Consider the following 26,229-nt stretch of genomic DNA (forward strand, 5'->3'; position numbering starts at 1 on the left):
TTCATAGTTTTATTTTCTTCTTTGGTTACTTATGAGATATCAATGGTTACAGTGGCTGACAAACAGAGACCTGAAAAAGTTACCTGTAAAATGGGATGGGATGGGATGGCCTTGGAGTTCTTCTAGTCCAGCCCCTTGCTCAAGCAGGAGACCTTATACCATTTCAGCCAAGTGGTTGGCCAATCTCATCTTAAAAGCCTCCAGTGATGATGTTATGGAATGATGAGACTGAACAACATTCCTGGGTCAGCCAGAGACAGTTTATTGCGCAGTTTCAGAACCAGATTTGTATCTGCAATTCTGAACCCAGAAGAGCTCTGATAAAACTGCTTTTATACATATCCAAGACAAAGGATTTTGTGAGCACAGCAGTTTTCCATATATGGTTAACATACATTTGTTACATGATAATTGACACTTTCTAAATTACTAAATTCCTACATTATTATCTAGTTCATAAGATAATCTTAGCTAAACAACCTTCCTCAGTTCTGTGATTGCTGATGCGTAGATTCATGGCTGCTTTGGATAATAAGTAACTTTTTGTTTCATATGGGTGTCCTTGCATCCTTGACAGCTAGGCCCCTCAGAAGATATATATTACCAAGAATGGAATTTAGCTGATTTAGTGTAATCTCTAAACAAGCACATTTCTTTCGTATAATAATGTGGATAAAGAGGGCCCTTAAGTGTTCATATAGCTGACCCTGTACTATTCCTACATCATTCACATTAATGAAGCACCAATAACTTCTGAATTTCTTCCACCACTGCTTCAAGATAGAATTGTTTTCTCAGACAGGACTGTGTTACATATTTGTTAATCTACGTTCCCAGAGCAACAACTATATTTAGAAAACATACACCAGACAGGTCTTTGGAATGGATCCTGCCCTATGTATTACTCCTTTATAAATAAAATAACAGCACAATTCTTTGTCTGCTTGGAATTCAGACCCATCATGAAAATGGGCATAGGATTGCAGCTGTCTAGATTTTTAAAAACTTACTTCATCCTCAGACGCGATGAAAAGAAAGAAAAGTTGATTCACTAATAAATACAGTACTGAGAACTGCAGTAAATGTATAGGGTTATCCTTTGGGAACAATTTACTGATGGTGCCAGCAAAGTTTGACATGAACAAAACAAGCACTAAACTGTGGAAAATCCCTGTTGCATCTATTTTAATGCTGAGATTTGCCTGAGAAGTTAAACGTACAGTTCTCAAAATATACTTTGTGGTCTCTTGGAGATTAAAATTGTATAATAATAAAAGGAATCATGATAATAATGATAAATACTGCACAAAGCAGCTTTAGCTGAGCCTCTAAAAAAAAGTTTGTTCAAGAATTTTGGCTACTGTATTCTGGATAAACATGAAATGGGATTATACTATGTTTCCCCGAAAATAAGACCCTGTTTTATATTTTTTTGAACCCTGAAATAAGAGCTTGGCCTTTTGCCATGCGCTCTAAAATCCAATCTGGCTTATTAGGGGATGTCTTATTTTGGGGGAAACAGGGTATTATTTCTAGAACCTACTCTTTGATTAGCTGTTGATTAGATTGTCATCAAAACACATTCCAGGAGCAGGCATGCATTAATAATATTTATTATCCATCAGTGTATATAAAGTGGATGGAGGAAACAGTATCTATGAAGAACCAGAAGATGTAGCTAATCCCTTGTAAAAATTCTTCCTGGTTCCAAAATAAATGGGCAAATGATTTCTTTCTTAAATAAAATGCCTTTTTGAAAAAGTTATAGAGTTGTTCCTCTATTATTAAACATGATACACTTGGTTTTTCCTCAAGGTAATCTTGGAAAAATGGAATGTACCTAGCATTCATTCTTTGGTTGCCAGAGCTACTGCTCCCCACTTAAGATTGTGTGGAGTGTTATAGCATACGTGCTGTAGTTAGAAAAGTGCTGTAGTCTTGGCTTGAATTTAGAGGAAAAGATACACAGGTCCACCATACATAATATTTATTAAGCATGAGGTTTACTTCCAATTTCAACTTTAATATTTCTACATCATAAAAGAAACAATCGTACTCTTCAATGCTGTCATGATCATGTGTCTTTCTTCCCTGTGTTTGCTTTGTGTTCACTGGTTTTTTTAGGACCAGTAATCCTCACTATTACTTCTCCTTCTTGTTTTGACATTCATGAGAATTTTTCTCATGATGACTTGTTTATTTAGTAATGTCAAGGTTTGATCTCAGACTAACTTTATCCAGAGCATATGCTATATCACTGAGCTATGGCCAACTCTCACTGTAATTCTATCCACATGAGCAACTTACCTGTATACACATAACCAGACTATTTAATATCTATTTAAAAGATATCTCTTCGTTCATTTAGGTGCTGCTCTGTTTTTTTTAAAGGATGAGTTTTGCTGGTGATGGAAGTAGGGATATAAAAAGCCAGCACGTCCAGACCAATATGCTGTCTTACTTTATGTTCAAAGTATACAACTCTCAATTAAAATCTGTTCTTCTATATACTATGTTCCTCTATTCACCATTTTTGTTAGCGCCTGGCTACATTTTCTGCTCCTTTTCGAAATGACTGTCATTGACTTTATATATCCATTTAACAGCAACTCTGTATCACTGTTGACATTTAATTTTCAGTTAAAATGTTTTAATTAAAATCTGACATCTTCCGCCATGATAATGAAAATAGCCTAGAATTATATTTGCAGATTGCATTTGCGTGAATTTATGAATTTATTTCAGGAAAATTGACTTTACATTAATTCCTGTAGCAGCAGTAATTTGGTTAGAGGGAATGCTTTCTTGAAGAGAGGATTAAAGTTTCTAATATTGATATATTAGATGTGGAAGCAAAGTAACTAATCATGCTTATTCACCTATATTAACTGTGTTTTCATTGATTGAGTTTGTGCTACGCTTCAGCCAAAAATGTAGTTATTCAAATAATTAAGAACCTCTTCAGTGCTGAGTCACCAACTCATTATCTGACTACATTATCTGAATCAACTTGCCTCACTCGCTACATTTTACAAGATGTCACATTCCCTTACAATTTGTTGGCTACTTTTCCTATCAATGTTAAAAAAAAATCAAATGAGAAAGGTAAAGACAGATACCTATCCAATGCCTTTTGGCTGGTAGTTCTTATATAATCTGGACTATCCCAAGAAACATTTCAGGAAGACATAAAGCACCAATCCTAAATTTACTTAAGTACTGTATAGAATTTGCTTAAGTAAAAAATAAATATCATCAATTTCACTAGGGATTAAGAATGTAAATGGGTTATATGTCCCAATGAACAAAATAAAAATACTACTATGTACATATCAACCATTTCTATATTCTCCCCTCCCCCTCCCATTGTTTCTTTACAATAGATGTAAAGAACTGACATTCTGTATTTTCTGTGGAAGAAGCTATGTTCACATATTTGCATTTTATATATAAATGTCCCCCTTCATGGATTACTGCCTTGTCGTGGCAAAGGGGCTTGCATAACTCAATGAAGCTATGACCTATGCTGTGCAGGGACACCTAAGACAGACAGGTCACAGCAGAGAGTTCTGACAAAACGTGATCCACTGGAGAAGGAAATGGCAACCCACCCCAGTATCTTTGCCATGAAAACGCCATGGACAGTACCAAAAGGAAAAAAGATATGACACCGGAAGATGAGCCCTTCAGGTCGGAAGGTGTCCAATATGCTACTGGGGAAGAGCTAGTAGAGCCAGAAAGGATGAAACAACTGGGCCAAAGCTGAAAGGACGCTCAACTGTGGATGCATCTGGTGGTGAAAGGAAAGTCCAATGCTGTAAAGATTTTTTATCCATGGGAACCTGGAATGTAAGATCCATGAATCAAGGCAAGCTGGATGTGGTCAAACAAGAGATGAAAAGACTGAACATCGACATCTTAGGAATCAGCGAACTAAAATGGACAGGAATGGGTGAATTTAATTCAGATGACCATCAGGTATACTACTGCAGGCAAGAATCTCTCAGAAGAAATGGAGTAACCTTCATAATCAATAAAAAAATAGGAAAAGCAATACTGGGATACAATCCCCAAAATGATAGAATGATCTCAGTTCTAATCCAAGACAAACCATTCAATATCACAGTAATCCAAGTCTTTGCCCCAACCACTTGTGCTGAAGAGGATGAAATTGACCGGTTCTATGAAGCCCTACAGCACCTTATAGAATTAATACCAAAAAAATGATATCATCATGGAGGATTGGAATACTAAAGTAGGAAGTCAAAAGATAACTGGAATAACGGGCAAGTTTGGCCTTGGAGTACAAAATGAAGCAGGGCACAGGCGGATAGAATTCTGTCAAGATAATACAATGGTCATAGCAAACACTCTTTTCCAACAACCCAAGAGACGACTCTACACACAGACATCACCAGACGGTCAACACAGAAATCAGATTGACTATGTGCTCTACAGCCAAAGACGGAGAAGCTCTATACAGTCAGTAAAAACAAGACCAGGAGCTGACTATGGCTCAGATCATGAGCTTCTCGTTGCAAAATTTAGGCTTAAATTGAAGAAAGTAAGGGAAAGCACTAGGCCATTCAGGTACAAACTAAATCATATCCTTGATGAATATACAGTAGAGGTGACAAATAGATTTAAGGAATTAGATCTGATCGACAGAGTGCCCAAAGAACTATGGATGGAGGTTTGCAACATTGTACAAGAGGTAGCAACTAAAACCATCTCAAAGAAAAAGAAAGGCAAGAAAGCAAAATGGTTGTTTGATGAAGCTTTGCAAATAGTTGAGGAAATAAGCGAAAGGCAAGGGAGAAAGAGAAAGATACACCGAGTTGAATGCAGAATTCCAGAGAATAGCTAGAAGAGATAAGAATGCATTCTTAAATGAACAGTGCAAAGAAATAGAAGAAAACAATAAAATAGGGAGGACCAGAGATCTCTTCAAGAAAATTGGAGATATGAAGGGAACATTTCATGCAAAGATGGGCATGATAAAGGACCAAAATGGCAGGGACCTAACAGTGACAGATTTTATTTTCCTGGGCTCCAAAATCACCACAGATGGGGACTGCAGCTAAGAAATTAAAAGACGCTTGATCGTGGGGAGGTAAGCTATGGCAAATCTAGACAGCATACTAAAAAGCAGAGACATCACTCTGCCAACAAAAGTGCATATAGTCAAGGCTATGGTTTTCCCAGTTGCAATGTATGGCTGTGAAAGTTGGACCATAAGGAAGGCTGAGCGCCAAAGAATTGAGGCCTTTGAACTATGGTGCTGGAGAAGACTCCTGCGAGTCCCTTGGACTGCAAGGCGATCAAACTGGTCAGTCCTAGAGGAGATCAACCCTGACTGCTCTTTAGAAGGTCAGGTCCTGAAGATGAAACTCAAATATTTTGGCCACCTAATGAGAAGGAAAGACTCATTGGAGAAGAGCCTAATGCTGGGAAAGATTGTGGGCAAAAGAAGAAGGGGAAGACAGAGAATGAGGTGGCTGGATGGAGTCACTGAGCAGTAGGCGTGAGCTTAAATGGAATCCAGAGGATGGTAGAGGACAGGAAGGCCTGGAGGAACATTGCCATTTGGGTCACGATGGGTCAGACACAACTTCGCAACTAACAACAGACTATAAATGTCTTCAGCTTTTCTTTGTTTTCTGTTGGGCAAATTTTTACTGAACTGGCAGAAATATAAATAATTTTAAAGTACATTTTTGTGCATACCTCGGAATTTTATTTTTTAAAAATGAACACTGGATTGTCAATCTTGCACTATTTATACAGTGATTATCAAAGTAAACACAAAGAAACAATTGTAAGGTTTTTGTTTGTTTGTTTTTTCGACACCTTCATCTATTCTTATGCAATGTTTTCTCTTTATCCTCATGAATTCCTTCTACTATCACCCAAGGAGATAGTACAATCCAGTTCCTCTGCTTTTCCCCATCGGTTACTTCTTTTTCTTTAAAAAGGTGGTTCTTTGAATGGTCAAAAGCCATTTCAAAAACAGTGTTTCATCCTGCTATATACTGGATGATCTTATGGATTCTCCAGCTTCACCCTGTGTTACAAGAGATGTGGTGAATTACCTTGTTCATAAGTAGCTGGGATTTTTTTTTCTTGCAGGCTTAGCTGTCCCTGATCTGACTATTGTGTAAACTCTGCTCTTTCACCTGTTTTCCAAGTCTTATGTGGAAGGCCTTATACCATTACAGGTGCACTACATAGAGGAGCTGTGCCAGTGTCTTGTTTTCCAAAAGCTTCAGAACAGATGGCATTCCTCTAATGTTCAACATACAACCACACCCACCTACTGAAGCGCTCCACAGTTGAAGTTCTCTTTTTCTCAGATATATCCCAAGGTCATTTTTTTTCTCACTCTGAAAAGATCTGAAGAATTTCTTTGCCATCTCCTGGGGCCAAGGCTTTATATTTTGGGAAAGAATATCAGAAGTGTTTCTTTCTTCCTCCCTTCCTTTTAATTTAAGCATTTATGATGCTGACGTCCCCTATAACAAAATGTAGCAAACTTAAAGATGGATGCCACTCTATTTCCTGGCAACTTATTTTAAAGCAGGAAGCACACAAGAAAGACAATCGGATGAGGAAAGCAAAATATTACGTTTTTAAGAACTGCATAGTGCTTTCCTAAAGCAGATGCCAAGTAACTCTTATTCCATGGGAAATGCTGGAAAAGTATCAAATAAAGAAAAAGAAAAAGTGAGTCCTAATTCAAATTCATTGAACTGTATTTTTAAAAAATGCAGTATTTATTTATGCTGTCTAGCTTTCCATTGATTAGGAGTTACGAAACTGGGAATCAATATTCATATATAAAATGACGAACACAGTTTTAAAAAACCCACACTCTAATTCTTTCTCTCACTACCATAACTAAATACCAAATCACTTGATGCCTTTTCTCCTTATGGATAATATATTCACCAAAATACAGATAAAGTCAAAATAATCTGGCATGTATGATATGGTTAGTAGGCAGTAGAATAACTGGTTAACAAATGACTGCACTGAATACTTAGTATTAGAAATACAAATAACCACAAAGCAAGATGTACTACAATTGTTTTGATGGGACACTTCAGTTCCTAAACCCGCCATCTGTCAAGTCATTTCATTTGTGCTTCAGTGTTAACTCTTGCACTTTGTATAATTGATATATATCGTTTGAATCCATAGGTCCCATTAATTTCAGTACAGGTAGTTCTCTGCTCATGTTTATCCTCAGTGAGCATTGAGGGTGCTGAAAAAATGGAAGTATCACTGGTTCTTGAAGTTCTGGCCATTGTAGCACCTCGAAGGTCACTTGATCATGATCTGGGTGCTTGGGTACCCAGCTCACTATTATGCCATTGCAGAGAACCACATGATCACCATTAGTAATCTCCAAAGCCAGCTTCCCACAAGCAAAGTCAATAGGGAAGCCAAACGGGGAAGGTTGCAAGTCACTCTGAAAATTTGTTCCTACTTTTTCCTCCTATCTACAGCAGCCTCCTGCTTGCATGCAGCCTGTGTTGGCCCTCTCCCTGTCTTTTCTACTCTTCTGCTTCTTCTCCTTCCCACAGCATCCTCCCATCTGCACAAGGCATGTGCTGACTCTCCCAGGCCCTCCCCTACCCCTGGACTTCCCCTCCATGTCACTTTACCTGAGCTCCTGCCTCTTTCCATTTAATGATTTGGGATTATTATGACAGCCGGGACTGAATGGGATTGCTCTTGCTAAGACATGCAATTACATAACCTGAGGACTATATGATACTACAATAACTATTATAGTACAGTAAAATGCTTAGCATAAACATGAATTGTAATTTATATACCAGTTGCCACCATTATTTTTTTGCTTACTATCATTATCACCTTTATATTCTGTATTTTATTTATAGTTTGTTATGTGACCAGAAAGCACTGACTTTGTTTTTCTTTTCCTTGACAGGATCCTTCAAAATGTGGACGCAAAAAAACAGTCTCCTTCAGCAGCATGCCCTCAGAAAAAAAAATAAGTAGTGCGAGTGACTGCATTAGCTTCATGCAAGCTGGTTGTGAACTGAAGAAAGTCCGGCAAAACTCTCGTATTTATAATAGATTTTTTACTCTTGACCCTGATTTGCAGGCACTTCGCTGGGAACCCTCTAAAAAGGATTCAGAAAAGGCAAAACTTGATATTTCTGCAATTAAAGAGATCAGATTAGGGAAGAACACAGAAACATTCAGAAACAATGGACTTGCAGATCAGATTTCTGAAGACTGTGCCTTCTCCATAATTCATGGCGAAAATTATGAATCTCTAGACTTAGTTGCCAATTCAGCAGATGTGGCCAACATTTGGGTGTCAGGTTTACAATACCTGGTCTCTCGTACTAAGCAATGTTTGGATTTGATAGAGAGTAGCCAAAATACTCCACGGTTTGCTTGGCTTACATCTGTATTTGAAGCTGCAGATATTGAAGGCAATGGGATTATGTTGGAGGACACAGTTGTAGAATTAATAAAACAGCTGAACCCGGCCTTAAAAGAGTCCAAAATCAGATTAAAATTTAAGGAGATTCAAAGGAGCAAAGAGAAACTAACAACTCGTGTAACAACAGAAGAATTTTGTGAAGCATACACAGAGCTTTGTACAAGACCTGAAGTTTATTTTTTGCTAGTACAAATATCTAAAAACAAAGAGTATGTAGATGCCAAGGACCTCATGCTTTTTTTAGAAGCTGAGCAAGGGGTTGCAGGTGTCACTGAGGACATTTGCCTTGATATCATTCGTAGATATGAATTTTCACAGGAAGGGCAGTTGAAAGGTTTCCTTGCAATCGATGGATTTACACAATATTTGTTGTCTCCAGAATGTGATATTTTTGATACCACACATATAAAAGTTGTTCAAGACATGACCCAGTCTTTATCACACTATTATATTAACTCATCTCACAATACCTATCTGATAGAAGACCAGGTCCGAGGGCCAGCAGATATCAATGGCTATATCAGGGCACTGAAGATGAGCTGTAGAAGTATCGAACTGGATGTTTGTGATGGGCCAGATAACGAGCCCATCATTTGTAACTGTAATAATAGGGCATCACCCTTGTCCTTTAAATATGTAATTGAAGTAATCAACAAATTAGCCTTTGTTTCTTCAGAGTATCCTCTTATTCTCTGCTTGCAAAACCACTGCTCCATACAGCAACAGAAAATTATGGCTGAACAAATGAAGAAGACTTTTGGGACCAAACTCTACACAGATGCACCACTACCATCAGAAATGTATCTGCCATCTCCAGAGAAACTGAAAATGAAGATTATTATCAAAGGAAAGAAACTGCCTTATGGTAAGGATTTATTAGAAGGAGAAGTCACAGACGAAGATGAAGAAGCTGAAATATCTCGCAAAAAGTCTGAAGAATATTTAGGGGACCCAAAAATGTCCTGGCTATGCAAAGAGCTTTCTGATCTTGTAACTATATGTAAATCAGTCCAATTCAAGGATTTTGAGAACTCAATGAAAAATCAGAATTATTGGGAAATGTGTTCCTTCAGTGAAGGAGAAGCCAGTAAAATTGCAAATGAATGTCCAGAAGACTTTGTCAATTATAATAAGAGATTTCTGTCTCGAATATATCCAAGTGCCATGAGAATAGATTCCAGTAATGTAAACCCACAAGACTTTTGGAACTGTGGTTGCCAGATAGTGGCAATGAATTATCAAACACCTGGGCCAATGATGGATTTACATACTGGATGGTTTCTACAGAATGGGGGTTGTGGTTATGTCCTTCGACCTTCTGTTATGCGAGAAGAGGTGTCTTACTTCAGTGCAAACACAAAAGGCATCGTCCCAGGGGCTTCCCCACAAGTTTTACATGTCAAAATCATCAGTGGACAAAACTTTCCAAAACCTAAAGGAGCCTGTGCCAAAGGGGATGTCATAGATCCTTATGTGTGTCTAGAAATCCATGGCATCCCCGCAGACTGTACAGAACAGAGGACTAAAACTGTTCAGCAGAACAGTGATAATCCTATTTTTGACGAGAGTTTTGAGTTTGAGATCAACTTGCCAGAGCTTGCCATGATCCGTTTTGTAGTCTTGGATGATGATTATATTGGTGATGAATTCATAGGCCAATATACAATCCCCCTGGAATGTTTACAGTCAGGCTATCGACACATACCTCTGCGCTCCTTCGTAGGGGACATCATGGAGCATGTTACACTTTTTGTGCACATTGCAATAACTAACCGGAGTGGTGGAGGGAAGCCCCAAAAGCGTAGCCTGACGGCTAGAATGGGAATGAAAACTAGAGACTACACTATGCTGAGGAACACAAGCCTTAAGATTATAGATGATATCTTTAAGCTAGCAGTACACCCATTGAGAGAAGCAACTGACCTGAGGGAGAACATGCAGGTAAGGAAAACTGAGTCTTTTTTTATTTTCATAACTGAAGCTTGGTTTAACAAAATATCATATGAAATACACATATTATTGCCATTCCTGGTTATTAGTTTTTGTTTTGTTTTTTTAATAGCTATTAGTCGCTATTAGTAAAGATTGTACTGGTTAAGTTCAAAGAAATTGCTGTCTGCAATTTCTATCTTTATGGTGTCAAAAAACTGATGCTTAGGATTTTTTGCTTGCCTTGAAGTTGGAGGCTTTCAATTTCTCCATGTTATTCTTACTCTCCTGAATTTTTCTGCAACAATAAGCTAGCTTATTTTTTTAAGTGCTCCTCTATGACCGAGAAATTGGATTAACATATATCTGCACTATTATTTGAGAGGCATTGTTTATATACTTCTATATATAATTCTTATAATATCCTTCCCATTTTTCTGGAAGGGAGGATGCACATGCACAGTACTGGATAATACAATTATGTGTATGAGAGAGGGGGGAGGAGAGAGAGGGAGGGAGGAAGAGACATTCATACTTTTGGTGCTGTCCCGTGAATTCAGAATTCTAGAAACTAGAACATATTACTACTGTGATTGGAGAACACTGTTATTCAGAGAATATTATTATACTTACAAATCCATAAAACAATTATAAACCTGTACTTTAAGAGTAAATCCCCTTAAATGCAGTGAGATTACTTTTGTATAATCAAGTTTGTAATATTAAACTCTTCTGAGCTCTTATCTTCTTCTCAAGCTACTTCCCAGTTATACATGGACTTGCACGTATAAATGTCTTTTTAAAGCATCAATTCAATTGTTTAGATAAGCTGTTTCCTCTTAATTTTTCATTTCAAGATATTTAGAAAACAAGGCTTTACTTGTAGAAGAGTCATGGAACATTTCCCACTACAGGAGCAAATATATTAGTAATATGTTCAGTTACTGATATATAATTTTTTCTCCCACAGTATGTAAACTTTAGTGATTTATGATTGGAGACCAAATAAAAAAAGCAACGTGACACACAATATAAAACACACAGCAAGACAGATTCGTGACAGAATGTTAAGAGTGTTCTGGGCAGCCCCTCTGCTAAGTGGTGACCAGGCCCCATACCACTTGGTGGTAACATTGCTACTTTTCTGGAAATTTTTGGCGAGAGATTGGAAAGTAAGAAGCAGGTAATTTCCATATTTGACCAATTCATACAGTAGGAAAGGTGGGAATATAAACTCTGCACACCAAGTACAGAGGAGGAGACAGTGGTGTATGACAAATGTTCCTGACTTAGTAGTGATAATGACATCCGAAAAAATACAAAAATGGATGCACTTAAAGCTTTTCATTACCAATAGGGAACATAAGGGAGTTAAATCATGCAAGCGTGAAGAAATGTTCTGGGTAGAAAATGTATTGTTCTGCAGATCCAGATGCTTAAAGACTGCAAATGATCTGTAACCATCACAATCATTAAAAAGGGTGACATCTAACCCAGATTTCTATTCAACTTTTCCTGAGGCATAGCCAGCTTCTTCCTCTATTGACAATCATGAATGACAGCTAATCATTATGTTCTGTGAAGATACCTTACTCCAGTCAAATGTCATACTCTGTCACTCTCACACCCTTAATTTGCATGCAAGCAGAAGTTAAGCAAGGATATATCCCTGCCCCCTCTTATTTCATTTCTATGTTAATGGTGTTATATGAACCATTTCCAAACATTAATCTCTATGTCCACTAAAGCACGTTTCTGTGCTTCTTTATACCGATAAGACAGAAATTTTTCTTGGACCCAAGATGGCTCTTTTTGTTCCCTGCACTGTTAATCAAATACTATCTGGATGAGGATTTGGAAATAAATCATTCCAAAATGAAAGTATTCCTTCTCCATGGCGCTGGATAGAGGGAATCCAGGAGTGGGTATTGCTCTCTCTCTTCTGCCTGGAGGTTGAGTTTGTCATCATTTTTGGTGACGCCTCCCTTGCCTGGTGGCTCCCCAGTTCGGCTCAGTCTTCAGCCAGACAACCACTTACTCTGAATTAGATTCCTGGATTCTCTTCATATTTCATCAGAACAGTGAGCAAGGGAATATCTGACTTTTGATCGCAGACAAGCGATCCGTGCGGCTTTCTGGTCTGCCAGAAAGCTGGCGCTCCGGCCAGCAATCGGCCGAGGTCCCTGCCATTCCCACGTCAGCGGAGGGGGACTAGACTAACCACCCGGTTCCCAAAATTCGAGCTGAGTCCCCAAGCACCATCCTGCATTGTGGAGGGGACTCAGTCCCTGTTCGGCTTCGCCCAGACATACTGTCAGCGGCTAGTGCGATCACCACTTGAAAAAGCCGTCACATCAGTTGTTCTTCGGAACCAGTCTGCCTTGCCACACCGAAAAATGGTGGCCATGGTTCCCTCTGCCAGTCACCAGCCTCAGCAGCCCAGCGGGGACAATAGGGAATTCCCTATTCCCTCCCCAAGTGACAGCCAGAGCTCATTCAGCCAGGAAACAGCTGTCAGAGGAGCGCAGCCCAAAAGCTGTGTTTCTGCCCATGCAAGCGTCAAGAGCTCCAAAGCTGCAGAAAAAGACGCCAGAAGGTGACAAAAGGCCATAGAGAGGGAAATGGCCAAGGCTGAAAAGGCAGTTAAATTGCAGGGCTCTGGAAATGCTCTCCAGGGAGGAGCTATCATTTCCCGCCCATTTGAACAGCAACCGTTGCACTCTTGCAACAATGTAAACCTCTCTCAGCCAGCCTGTTATAGCGCCTGGTCGCCAGATGGCACCAGAGAGGTACTTTCTCCTATTCCATTGGAGGCCTTTGGAAATGCTGAGGTTTTTGCCAATGCAGATTTGAATCTGTCTGCAACTGGTACTGGAAGTCAAGTGCCTCTCTCGAGGCCAAGACTAGCCCCTGAGGCATCATTTACTCCAACTGTTTCCGGGCTCTACCCTAGGGAAGAGACTGGATCAGAAATTTCTGATCACCTAAAATTGGTAATTTCCCAGGCTCAGGGAATAGCTGCAGGCCTGCAGCAAGCGACTCAGTCATCCCTGACACAATCTGTTGGCCAGAGTTAGGTTAAGCACCTGGCAGCCATGACACAGGGTCCCTGGGGCAACTTCCAACAGGTTCATCCTCAGGATCCATCAGATCCCCTGAGGAGAACGGAATCCCGCTTTGTTTCTTTCCAGCCTTTGATGCTGGGACAGAAGGTCACTCCATTGACCATGGGACGATGGTTTCGGGCATGCATTGCCAAGACCTACAAGCTTCAGATTCTGCCAGTGCCTCAGAATGTGATGGCCCATTCCAACAGGAGCGCGGCCACAACAGCGGTGTAGGCTTCCATAGAGGAGGTCTGTCGAGCGGCAGCTTGGTTGTCTCCATCCCCCTTCATCCGTCATTACAAGTTGGACACCTTCGATTCGGCGGAAGTGGCCTTTGGATGGCAAGTCCTCCAGAGGGTCCACACTGAAGGGGTGACTGCGGACCAGGCTGCTTCCCGCCCTTAGCGTGTACCGGCTTTGGTAAGTCCCACTCCTGGATTCCCTCTATCCAGCCCCATAGATAAGAGACATTGGTACTACCTGAATGCTCTTTCTCATGCCACTGGTAGAGAGAATCCAGCCCACCCTGCAGCTATCTGGTCCACAGTCCAGGGGGGGATTACTGTTTTCACAGATTACAAGCCTCATCATTGCTCCCGAACTGGGGAGCCACCAGGCAAGGGAGGATTCACCAAAAATGATGACAAGCTCAGTTTCCAGGCAGAAGAGAGAGAGCAACAACCACTCCTGGATTCCCTTTACCAGTGCCATGAGAAAGAGCATTCAGGTAGTATCAACATCTCTTTTCACTGAAAAACAACAGCAGTAAAAATAGTAAAGTGGTTATTTTCAAATTGAGCAAGTAAAGCTTGCTTAAGTATTTTCTTCCAGCTCTTTTTCCTGGACACATGGGACTCATGAGGCAACAGCCCTGGTTCAAAAGGCTACAAACACAATTAGTACATTTGCCAGATGCATACGTGAATACTTCAGTTCCTGCTGCAAAGTAATGCTAAATTTTAAAGTTTTGGTGTTCAGTTTTGCATTGATTCCAACCACTCTTGCTGTGAAACGATTTAATTCAAATGTATTAAGATTTGTAATTGCTTTGTTCTATTTCCAATACTTTGGATAAGATTAAAAGAATCTGCCACCTTAAGTATTGGCTGAGACAATACTTTTAGGGTGTTTGGCTGGCTCAGCTGATTTTTGATACGTTTATTTCTGCTTGGGAAAAAAAAAACTTTTGCTATTTTTTCTTTTGTGGCATTTCTTCTTCAGTTTTAACATATATCTTGATAGAGCTATGGCTGATACAATATGAATAAAGAGAACAATTTTTATATGATGTATTATAATGTGCATTAAAGAAGTATAGGAAAAATTCTATGCAGCTTACACTTTAGTATTAAAAACAATAATAACAAAAATAGATAAGCAACCTAAAGAAATAATAATATGTGGTAATATATTGGAGGAGTGATTGCAAACAAAACTCGGTCACAAAAATAGATAAGCAACCTAAAGAAATAATAATACATGGTAATTATACTACATATAATTATGTGGTATAATTACAATTATAAGACAGAAATCCAATACCAGGTAGCAGATCATACTCTATGACAAAGTCTCCCTGGAAGAGCCAGGATTTTAGATCTTTACAAAAGCATAACTTGGTCAGGCTTGTATGCTTGTGAGGGGAAGTGCAGTTTCATAGCATATTTCAGCCCAGACAGACGTTATTGTCTAGATCAGGGGTGTCAAACTCAAGGCCCTTGGGCCGGATCCGGTCCATGGGGTGCTTAGATCTGGCCCATGGGCCCACCCTGGAAACAGTGAAGGACCAACCCTTGGTGCCACTGCCAGCAAAAACAAAGCTTGGGATGGTCGTGTTGACCCATCTGGGCTCCGTGTTCAGCCACAACGGCCTCCTGCAACCCTCTGCCAGCGAAAACAGAGCTTGGGAGGGCTCTCCCAGGCTTCATTTTCTCTGGCAGAGAGCTGCAGGAGGCCATTGCGGCCAAAAACGGAGCCTCGATGAGTGACATCGAGCTGGCCATGCCCCCTGGCCATACCCCCCCCAGCCCCCGGAGTTCAAACACAACTCTGATGCGGCCCTAAATGAAATCAAGTTTGACACCCCTGGCCAGATCCTCACAAGAGACATTGATTTACAGTTTGCACCTGGACTATCTCAACTCAGGCAAATGTTACTATCGGAGAACAGGAGAAAGTTGATTCTATAGGCATACAGGTCTGAAGTTATGAAGGGCTTTGTAAGTGACAACCAACTTCTTGAAATGCATCTTAAGGTCACCAGTAATGTAGCCCACAAAGTAAACCTGGGCAAAATGGAGAGTGCCTGTAACGCTGCATTCTGGACCAGCTGTAACTTCTGAATGGTTTTCAAGGCTAGCCCATATAGAGTACAGAAGTAGTCCAGACAGGAATTAACTAAAGCACAAGTGACTGTATGAAGGACTTTCCAATCCAGGAAATTGGAATCCAATGTTCACTATTGGAACATAAGATGGAGCCATACAAAGGCCATTGTGGTCACAACTGCTACTTGTTCATTGAGCATGAGCCAAAAACCATGGAGGACCTTCAAATTATGCAAAATTTCCTCTGGGAGACTACAACCACACCATACCCTAAAAGTGGCAAATCTCTGTAAATGGACGTTGGAGGATGTTGGTTCTTAATTCCAAAATGACCAGTCTTGTAGAGTTGAGCCTAAGGGTATTTGTCCCTTCCAAGTTCCCAGCCCTAGGACCTGAATGGCATTGCCTTGATTTGTCAAAAAAAAAAAAAAATCTTTTTTTGTAGCTGTTTCAAATCCCCTTTCCAGTTTTTCCAGTATGTAAGGAAGTGGTAAGAATCTCAAGCTGATGCTTTCCAAATGCATTGGGTCTCCTGGCTGGTCTGGAAAATTCTAAGAATTGCAATTCCTCAAAATGTTGGGGAAAGCTGTGTACAGCAAAACATCAGTGGTAATTAACTTAAAATGAATGAGCTTGTAAAATTTGCATTTAAACAGCAATGTTCTGTTAATATTTGTAAGTCAATGAAGATAATGGCTTATAAGCATTCTTTTTATTTAGCCATAAAGTAGAGATTTGCTTAAGTTCTTATTGGGAAATTGTTGGATTTCTTTATACAAAGAAAGCCTATTGTAAACTAAAAATAAATGTTAATATTGCCAAACAACGGAAAGTCGGCTCTTTTACTGTTATAGTCTGTAATCAGTTCCATACACACAGATGTTCCATTCAATTTCTGTTCTATTTGGATTACAACTATAGCAGCCAAATGTAGGTTCAGAGCCAAGTTGGCCTACAATTCAGGTGGCTTTTTCAGGACTCATGTCTGTATAGGAATGTTGCATCTTGCAAATTCCCTACTGCTGAATTGTGATAAGCAAGAAAAAGTGTCCCTCAGAGTTAGGGGGGTTAAAACTTGTAATAGATGATGGCTCTATTCAAACCTCTTCAAATCTTTCTTTGGTAGACCCGCATCTGGAAGGGTCTGTGCAATTTCAGACCTGTTAAGCAAATCGTCCATCAGCAAAAGCCTATTAGCCAGCTACTAAGATCATCCCTGCATTTGTATTCTCTGACATACAATTAAAAACAAAGTCCTTGTGAACTGGATGGTAGGTTGAAATCAGCATGCTGGGTCTGAATTACAAATGGATATGATAAAAGTGAATATGTGATTAATTACTAAGGGCCAATCATAAATGCAGTTCACATTCGTTTGAGTTTATGATTAATCATTCATTATGGCACTGAATACAATTGCCCTGAGTTAACAAAGTCAATCTAAGCTCAGAATCAGCTGGGTACTCATTTACATCAGTGCCGTAGTGTTTCTCTCATAGAAATGGCCAGCCTGTCTTCTGACTTACTAGATATACTACATCAGAAAAGTGCACCACTTACTGAGTGCCTTTTTCCTCCCCAAAAGCAAGAGTGGAGAGGTCATGGACCCTATACAGCTCCACAGCACCACGAAACTCAGAGGTACATGAGTTTTCAGTGTGCCCATTGAGATTTTTCTTGTATTTTTATTTTTCAAAAATAGGGGTGGAAATGGAAGGGTGGGAACAGAAGTGGAAAGCCCCTGAAGACAAAGTATTGTAACCTCCATTGTTAACTTTTACTATTCCCCTCACATGGTTTAAAACATTGTTACTCCACTCCTGGAACCAGAGTAAGGTTAGGTTTCCCGTTTTGTAAGACTTGGCTTCAATAATTCTCTATCATGATAGCTAAAGGCATCATGATTGAAATGTAATTTGGAACAAGAGTTTTGGGTTGAATTTTTATTTTCAGAACCTGAATGTATAAGATCTGCCCCCTCTCTTTAGCCTTCAGAAAAAGCCCTAAAACCTGGCTATTTTGACTTCTCATGGGGCCCTGAAGGAGAAGCTGTTGGCTGGAATTAGTTGGTGAACTAACACAGAAGGCATCCCCATCTCTCTGCTCCATGTTTTTTAGTTTGTTTTAATTTTTGTAATGTTAATTCATTTTATATTTATAATTGTTTGGATATTTGCATATTTTATCTCACTGTAATCTGCTCAGTCTCCTTGAATTGTGAGATGGGAACCAATACATTTAATAATTTAATAATAATAATATATGGAATAACAATGCACGGAAGGTTGGGGACATGCAGAAGAGGGCTTCATCCTGGATAGACAATGGCTAAAATGATGATGATGAATAATATATGAGCATGTTGAATATGAATGATAGGCCCAAGTGTGTTTAGGACTGTTGTCATTTTCAAGAAATAAATATGCAAGAAAGCAAACAAAAACATTTTGGGGGGTGAATATTGGATATTATCTATGCACTAGAGCAGAGGTGCTTAAATCTGGCCCGCGGTGCCAGCCTGGAAATAGCAAAGGATCGGCCCGCGGTGCCCCTGGTAGCCAAGGGGTGCCGCAGGAGCCTGAGTGGCGCAGCAGACTAATGCTACTGTTAAAGGTAGTATTTAGCTTCCAGCTGCCTGCAATTACTTCGAGTTCAATTCTCACCAGGCTCAAGGTTGACTCAGCCTTCCATCCTTTCTAAGGTAGGTAAAATGAGGACCCGGTTTGTGGGGGAAATAAGCTGACTTTGTATAAAATATACAAAAGTATGAAGGCTATTGCTTAACGCATTGTAAGCCACCCTGAGTCTCCAGAGAAGGGCAGCATATAAATCAACATTTAAAAAATAAATAAATAAATAAAAATGGAGCACGGGAGGGCCATGCAACCCCCATGCCCCGTTTTGGCTGTCAGGGTGCTGCAGGAGGTGTCTCTCTCCCCCCTGCCCAGCCTGCAGAGGAGAACTACAATGCTGATCCGGCCCTCAAAGAAATCCAGTTTGACACCCCTGCACTAGAGGTCGGCAGTGGCATTTGCAACAAACTACAGTAACACTAGCATGATAATACATGCATGGTGATGTCATCACACACATGCTGCTGTTATATACTTGCATCCTAGTTTCTGGCGCAACTTATACAAATCATGACATGTGTGTTGATGTTGTCACTCATGATTTTGTGATTTGCCTTCTCGTGCTCTCTAACCATGGAGTGTTTGTCCCTTCAGTGCTGCAGCCCAAATTAATTTCTAACTTTAAATCAAAACTAAAAATATTAATTTTAGATACTGTGCATATCATTTCTTCTCTTTAGCGTGATAGTGAATACACTGCGGTTCTGATTTTGGGTACTTCAAAGTACTCAAGCCTTTTTAAGTGTGCTATTTTGGTTTGAAAAGAAATGCACAGAAGTATTTTGAGCTTTATAGAAAAGGGTATATTACTTATGGTAAGAAGTAGTTCTCTTCAAAGCTGTCAAAAACAAAATATATTGGTATCAGTCTCATGTATATCTCTGTGAAAATTTGTTCTTGCAGTTTGTGAGTCTTATATGAGGTATGACCCTCTAGAGCAGTGGCTCTCAACCTTCCTAATGCTGCCACCCTTTAATACTGTTCCTCATGTTGTGGTGACCCCCAACAATAAAATTATTCCTAAAACCATTGAAAATATGTGTTTTCTGATGGTCTTAGGCGACCCCTGTGAAAGGGTCATTCGACCCCCAAAGGGGTCCCGACCCACAGGTTGAGAACCACTGCTCTAGAGGTCCTATCAGTACTTAATGTGGTAGCTATACCTGTCTTCTTAATTTATAAATTATGCTAGTCTGTGGAAATTAAGGTAGCTGAAGCCAACAGTGACATCCATCTCTGCTGCTAGTCTGTGGAAATTAAGGTAGCTGAAGCCAACAGTGACATCCATCTCTGCTGCTACTTACTATGGCACTGTTGTCCAATCATGGAGACACTCATAATATAATACTGATTCTGAGTCTCAACAATCTGTAAAAATACTGTACATGGTGATTGCAGTGAGAATAACTGGCTTTTTTTCTATTTTCATTAGAATTCCATTCTGTCTGTGAAAGAACTTTGTGGCCTCCCACCAATTACCAGTCTGAAGCAATGCATTTTGACCTTGGTTTCACGGCTTGTGAACAGCGACAGTATCCCTTCAGTGGTTCTCTGCATGAAGGACAACTTTCCTTATCTAGAACCATTGGGAACTCTGACAGATGTGCAGAAGAAGGTTCTAGCTGCTTATGATCAGGTTTGAACTTGCCTATAGTTTTTTGGGTGTTTGTATTATGAAAAAAATATTTAATTCAAAAAAAGGAAGCAGGCCATTCTATCTGCCATGCGCAGTACAGAACAAGAGTATGCTCTATTAGATTTTCTATTAGTGTGGCAAAAAATAAGCTTTTTGGCAGAAGAAGTCCAGTTCTCAGTCACATTTTAATAAGGGTTTTAACAACCAATCAACAAATGTTTTAAAGAGCTAGATATATTTAGCTCACCAAAGAGAAGGTTAAAGAAGACTTGATAGGCATGTTTAAATATTGGAAGTGCTGTTGTGCAGAAGATATGAAAAGAGACAAGGTTAAACAAGATCAAACCTAGTAAATGGAGATTTCAGGAAGCATATTTTCACAGAACATTTAGAGATAGTTTTTAACACAATGAGGTTTTTCCTCCCAATGGAATAGACTATTTTAAATGCTGATACTTCTTTCTGGAAATATTTAAGCAAAGTCTGGGTGCTTTAATATTCTGCACTGAATGAGAATTGGAATAGTTGGTCTTGACATCCATATCCAATTTTTTTGATTCTGTGATTCAAATTGTCACTGAGATTATGACGTTAGGACAGAAATGGAACTGTCAGCAGATTTAAGAGAAGAATTGATATTAGTTCTAACAAAAAACACAACAACCCCTGTTGGTAAGAAGGGAAATTTTGGGACTTGGTGGGGAAGGCTAATAAAAAGCAATGGAGAAATTGTGACAATAGAAGAGAGAGCGATATGCCTAGCTGATCCATGAACACCAGCTAGCAGTTATTTATTTATTTATTTAGGATTTGATGAGAACATTACAGAAAAGAAGATAACTCTCAGAAGATAGAATGAAAACTTAAATCTCACAACCCATTGACAATCTCAACCATAGTTCCAGCTGGAAAATTATGAGAATCCTAGACTGTGCTAAATTCAACAATGGGCTAGACAGCATGACAATCATTATTATGTTTGTTTATTAAATTTATATGCTGCTCATCTTAGTGATAAAGTGATTCTGGGTGGCTTACAGATGATTAAAAAAGTGAAAGTAGAAACAATTAAAATTTTAAAAAGTTACCTAAAAGCTAATACCAAGCAGATGGATTGCATGAGGGTGAGATCTTTTTCCTAACCTATCAACCATGTCCAGCAAGGAAGGCCTCCATTGGGGTTCCAAGTCAACTGGCAAAACTAGATTTTAACACACACACACACACACACACACGGCCAGAAGGGTGGGAACAGATATCACATTTGACAGTAGAATGTTCCACAGGGAGGGGCCACAGCAAAAAAGTGTCTTCTCCTCGACACTGAAATTAACAGTCCATAGCCCCTTCTGCTGGAAGGAGTGGGACAGGGTAAACCCCTTGGAGCAAGGCAGCTCCTCAAATTCCCTGGAGCCATGCCATATATATTTATTAAATTTATATGCTGCCCTCTTACTATTGAAATAACCCTTATACAAGTACATATACCCTGTTTTCCCCAAAATAAGATATTCCCTGATAATAAGCCCAATCGGGCTTTTGGGCGCATGGCAATAAGGCCAAACACTTATTTTAGGGTTCAAAAAAATATAACACAGGATCTTATTTTTGGGAAAACATGGTAGTCCTCACCTTACAACCATAATTGGGTCCAGAATTTATGCTGCTAAGGAAGACAGTTGTTAAGTAAGCTGTGCCGGATTTTACAACCATTTTTTTACCATGGTTGTTAAAGCAAATCACTGCAGTTGTTAAGTGAATCATGCAGTCATTAAGTGAATCTGATTTCCTCCATTCACTTTGCTTGACAGAAGGTCGCCATTGACCATGTCATGATGCTGGGATGCTGCAGTCATTGTAAATACATGCTGATTGCCAAGCCAAATTTTAATCACATGACTATGGTGATACTGTGACAGTCGTAAGTGTGAGGACTGATTGTAAGTCACTTTTTTCAGGGCTGTTGTAACTTTGAATAGTCACTAAATGAATGGATGTAAGTCGAGGACTACCTACATTCAGAAAATGTTACAGCAAGGATCAGACCTGGGTTCTTTTATGTTTTAGAATTTTTATTGGTGCTTTTGGATGAAGAGGTGGTAGAAATATTTATGAAGTTTGCAGATAATACAAAGCTGAATATTCTAGAAGTCTAGAAGAATATTCTAGAAGTCTGAAAGAAAACACAACTAAAACAATAAAACAGAGCAAAAAAAGCTTTAGCATAGGGACAATGTCACAAGTGATGAGGTTAATCCAAGACACAGTTATTCCTATTGTTTTATCCAAGCCCTCATCTCAAAAACTAATGATAAGATTATCACTCCACAATTATTCCTATCATTTTATCCAAGATCTCATTTTAAAAAATAATGTTAAGATTGTAGCTCAGATATTTTAGAATAGAACTGTTGGTTTTTTTATACAGTAATTGACATATTGTTGTTATTTGCAGAGATTTATGATAGATCTGATGTTTTAGAATGTAGAAGTGATTTTGATTTTATTGTTGCCTTGAATTTATACTCCGAATTGCCACAGACAGACTTGACCAGAAGCAAGCAGGATAGAAATATGGTAGATAAATAAATCACCAAAATTTAATTTTTTCTAAACCAGTGACCTTCCAGTCTGATATATAGGTAATAGACAGCACTCCAAACTTACATATCAATGGAATTAGAAAAAATACTGTACTTCTCATTTATTTATAACTAAATATTGATACACTAGCTGAATACCCATGCTCCGCTACGAAACTATGTGATCGGGCTTGATAAATCGACACTTCGAGTTTGAAAATTAATGAGTAGTTACGATCGGCCTCTCCTCTCTCCTTCTCTCCCTCAGACTGGTCCCATAGATCCCCTCCTATCCTCTTCTCTCCCTTAGGCTTGCCACATAGAAGCCTCTCCCCTTCTCTCCCTCAGGCTGGCCCCACAGAAACCTACCCTATCCCCTTCTCTTCCTCAGGCTTTCTTGCCCCTTCTCTCCATGAGGCTTGCCCCACAGAAGCCTGTCCTATGCTATCCCATTCTCTCCAGAGTTATTTTCATGTTGGGAGGGGGAGTAGAACGTCTAACTAATTAGCATCAGAGCGTGTTACAATAATATAGGAAATACTAATGCTCTGATGGTCATTTTGAAAAATCCTTTCTTAGTGAGCACCTAGAAACAAAGAAGAACATACATGGCAAATTTCAAGTTTGTAGGCTTTACGGTTCGGGAGATTTCGTGATTAACGTGTGAGTGGTTTTCACTTTTATATATATAGATAATAAAATGTCATGTTCTCCTCTCCCCCCACCGCCACCCCTAGTAATTCCTCTGATATTTCCAGAATTTAGATAAGATAGGCAGGGGATTTTAAAATCAAATTCAAATAAAAGCAAAGAAATGGATCCTTAATGCACATCTCGATATAAATGAAATGAGAAAGCATGTGATTAATAATCACCTGTCATTTAGGAGCTGACTGAAATACATCAGTCCAAAATATAAAATACTGCAGAAAGAAACCAAAATAAATCAAAACTTATTTCAAAAACTGCCAAGAGGCTATTTTAAAGCTTACTTGACAGCCAATGAAATTATAGCTGCTAGGTCTTGCCTGATTTGAGTTACAGCAAGAACATCAGTTAAAAATCTGTTATTGATGGCTGTATATAAATGCAATCTCATTGTGCAATATAGTGAGAAGAATAACCCATAATATGTTGGTAAAGTAGCTTTTAAAATCTTAGCTTCCATATTTATCAAGAAAACATAACACATGTTAAAAAAAGGGAAAAAGAAACCCATTTAATTCATATTTGAAGGTGACCCTATCTACTTTTTTTAAAAAATAACAACGTAAAAATTAATATTCAAAATTCACACTTCCCTGAATTTTACAAGGCAGTTTATCAACTATTTAAAGATGCATGTACTCAGAATGTACAAAATCCATGTTCTTAGAGACTGTTCTTTATAAAATTGCATAAACTAGGCCATTTTTTAAAACTTAAAAATGCATATACATGTATTGAGAAATACATTGTATACTACTTGAAAAATTTTAGTACAAACTTTTTTTAAAAAAACTGAATGGTTGATAAATAGAATTTCACAAATTGCAAACATGACAAGATGAAAAAAAAACCCTCCTATTCCTATTGGAAGTAAATGTCAAATGCTTGGATCATAGTGAATAAGAAGCAGGGGCTTCATTGTTCCCATCGCAGTTACTTTCTATGTTCAATCTTTTCTTGGTTCTGCACTATAGCTAGAATGAAGAGTCCAGTTGCTGATATGGTAGGCTTTTTTAAATTCTTTGCTCCAAAACCCTATTCAGCATTGGGATGAGAAAATGATTTTAGGATGGACATCAACCAAAAAAATCCCCTCATCTCTCCATGCACTATGGGGCAAATTGTCCACACCAGTTTGGGGTTGTGATTGGGCTACAGAGCCCAGGTCTACTTTCAAGCTATGGAAGTTTGCTAGGAGATTTTAGGCCACTTGCCCTCTTTTACCTCAGACTACCCTTGGGATAGGTTGCTGGGTTAAAATGAGAATAGCACTCTCATGGTTTACAGTAAACACCTCACATACTGGGACAAAATAAAAATAGATACAGAATTTTAACAAGTATCATAACAGATCAATGAACACACGTATGAAATAAGGACTTTAACCCTTAGCTACACTTCTGTTCTTGATAGAGCTATTACATTTAAACATTATACTTACAAAAAATAATATAAAATAGCTTGTGAGGCAACTTGTTTTCCATGCTTTAAAAGTATTTTGGAAAGGTAGCCAACCTTACAATCCAGAATGGGCCAGTTACCAGGTGGTTTGTTTGTTGGACCAGCTTTTCATTAGGGAGGGGGAATATTTTTTTAATGATCCCATTTGGAGCTTCACCCTGGCACACTTCAGTCCAGCATTTTGCTACATGGGCAATATGAACATCCAATAAATATGTGTATTTGCCTGGAGGGAGAGTGAATTGTAAACATTCTATTTTTAAAATATTCCTTTAGAATCTGGATTCAGAATAAATACATACTTTGTTTCAAGTTGAACGTATTCTTTTTCATTTTATGAGCTCTACACACATATATGTAGACATTGAACTCTAACATATTTTTTATCTTATGCTTTGGGTTCTTTTAACATCATCTTCTTTCCTTTCGCTTTCATTTGAGGTCATTTAATAGGACTCTGGATTCATTTGCATTCCAATTTCTCAGACTATGCAGTCATCTCCTTTATTGTGTAGTCTGAGGAAGTGGCTGGCAGCAAGGACCCATAATTAATTTCATTCTTTTTATGGAAAGCAAAGAAATTATGATGTCTGTGTCCCAGTAGGACAATATCAGGACCATAATTGCTCTGTCACTTGTCCTCTAGTTTCTCCCTATATTGGTCAGAACTGTTTTATTAGAGTTGGTTTTTTTTTTTAAACCATTATTATTTCATTGCAATTTCCAAAATTATGTCTATTCCAATATAGTAATTCAACTTGTATTAATGAGTATATTCTCAAAGCTGTAGAACTATTTGTCATCCTACCTCACAGGGTTGCTATTGTGGGGAAAATAGGTGGCAGGAATATTAGATCTACTCACCACATATACAAGCACACACACAAATACATAAAGAGAGAGAGAGAGAGAGAGAGAGAGAGAGAGAGAGAGAGAGAGAGAGAGAGAAATAATAGGGGGGTTGTAGGCAAGATACTCATTTTTCATTTTCATTTATTTTTTGTTCTTTGAGATTATTGTAGAAGATATGGGGTTATTTGGAAATGACTGGGCAACATTTTTATTTTAAGATTTGCTTATTTAGCAGGGGGATTGGACTAGATGACCTCCAAGATATCTTCCAACTCTATTAATCTGTTATTTATTTAATATATAATATTTATTTAATTGGTAAATATATTAATGTTTAAACCAGAATATAGTTTCTTATCTAATTTATATCTTCTGCCTCTATTTCTGTTGCATGTATGCTGTATATTTTAGCCATTATTTTTAACTTAACATAGTGTTTGGATTCAGCTTTGGAAAAATATTGTTTTAAAGGACAGCATGTACATTTTAAAATTAGAAATAATGTATTATAG

The 26,229-nt window shown here is 38.7% G+C and overlaps 1 protein-coding gene across 2 annotated transcripts in view; it reads left to right on the forward strand.

The window, feature by feature from the left end:
- PLCL1 (phospholipase C like 1 (inactive)) overlaps positions 1-26,229 on the forward strand; it is a 242,434-nt gene that overhangs the window by 180,420 nt on the left and 35,785 nt on the right. For both annotated transcript variants that reach the window (XM_034430151.2, XM_087882132.1), the window contains exons 2-3: positions 7,958-10,423; positions 19,911-20,114. In XM_034430151.2, coding sequence (XP_034286042.2) covers positions 7,958-10,423; positions 19,911-20,114 — 2,670 coding nt within the window. The remainder of the gene's footprint in view (positions 1-7,957; positions 10,424-19,910; positions 20,115-26,229) is intronic.

This window comes from Pantherophis guttatus, chromosome 1 (genome assembly GCF_059756535.1).
Source record: "Pantherophis guttatus breed Tessera chromosome 1, ASM5975653v1, whole genome shotgun sequence".
Classification (NCBI taxonomy): Eukaryota; Metazoa; Chordata; class Lepidosauria; order Squamata; family Colubridae; genus Pantherophis; species Pantherophis guttatus.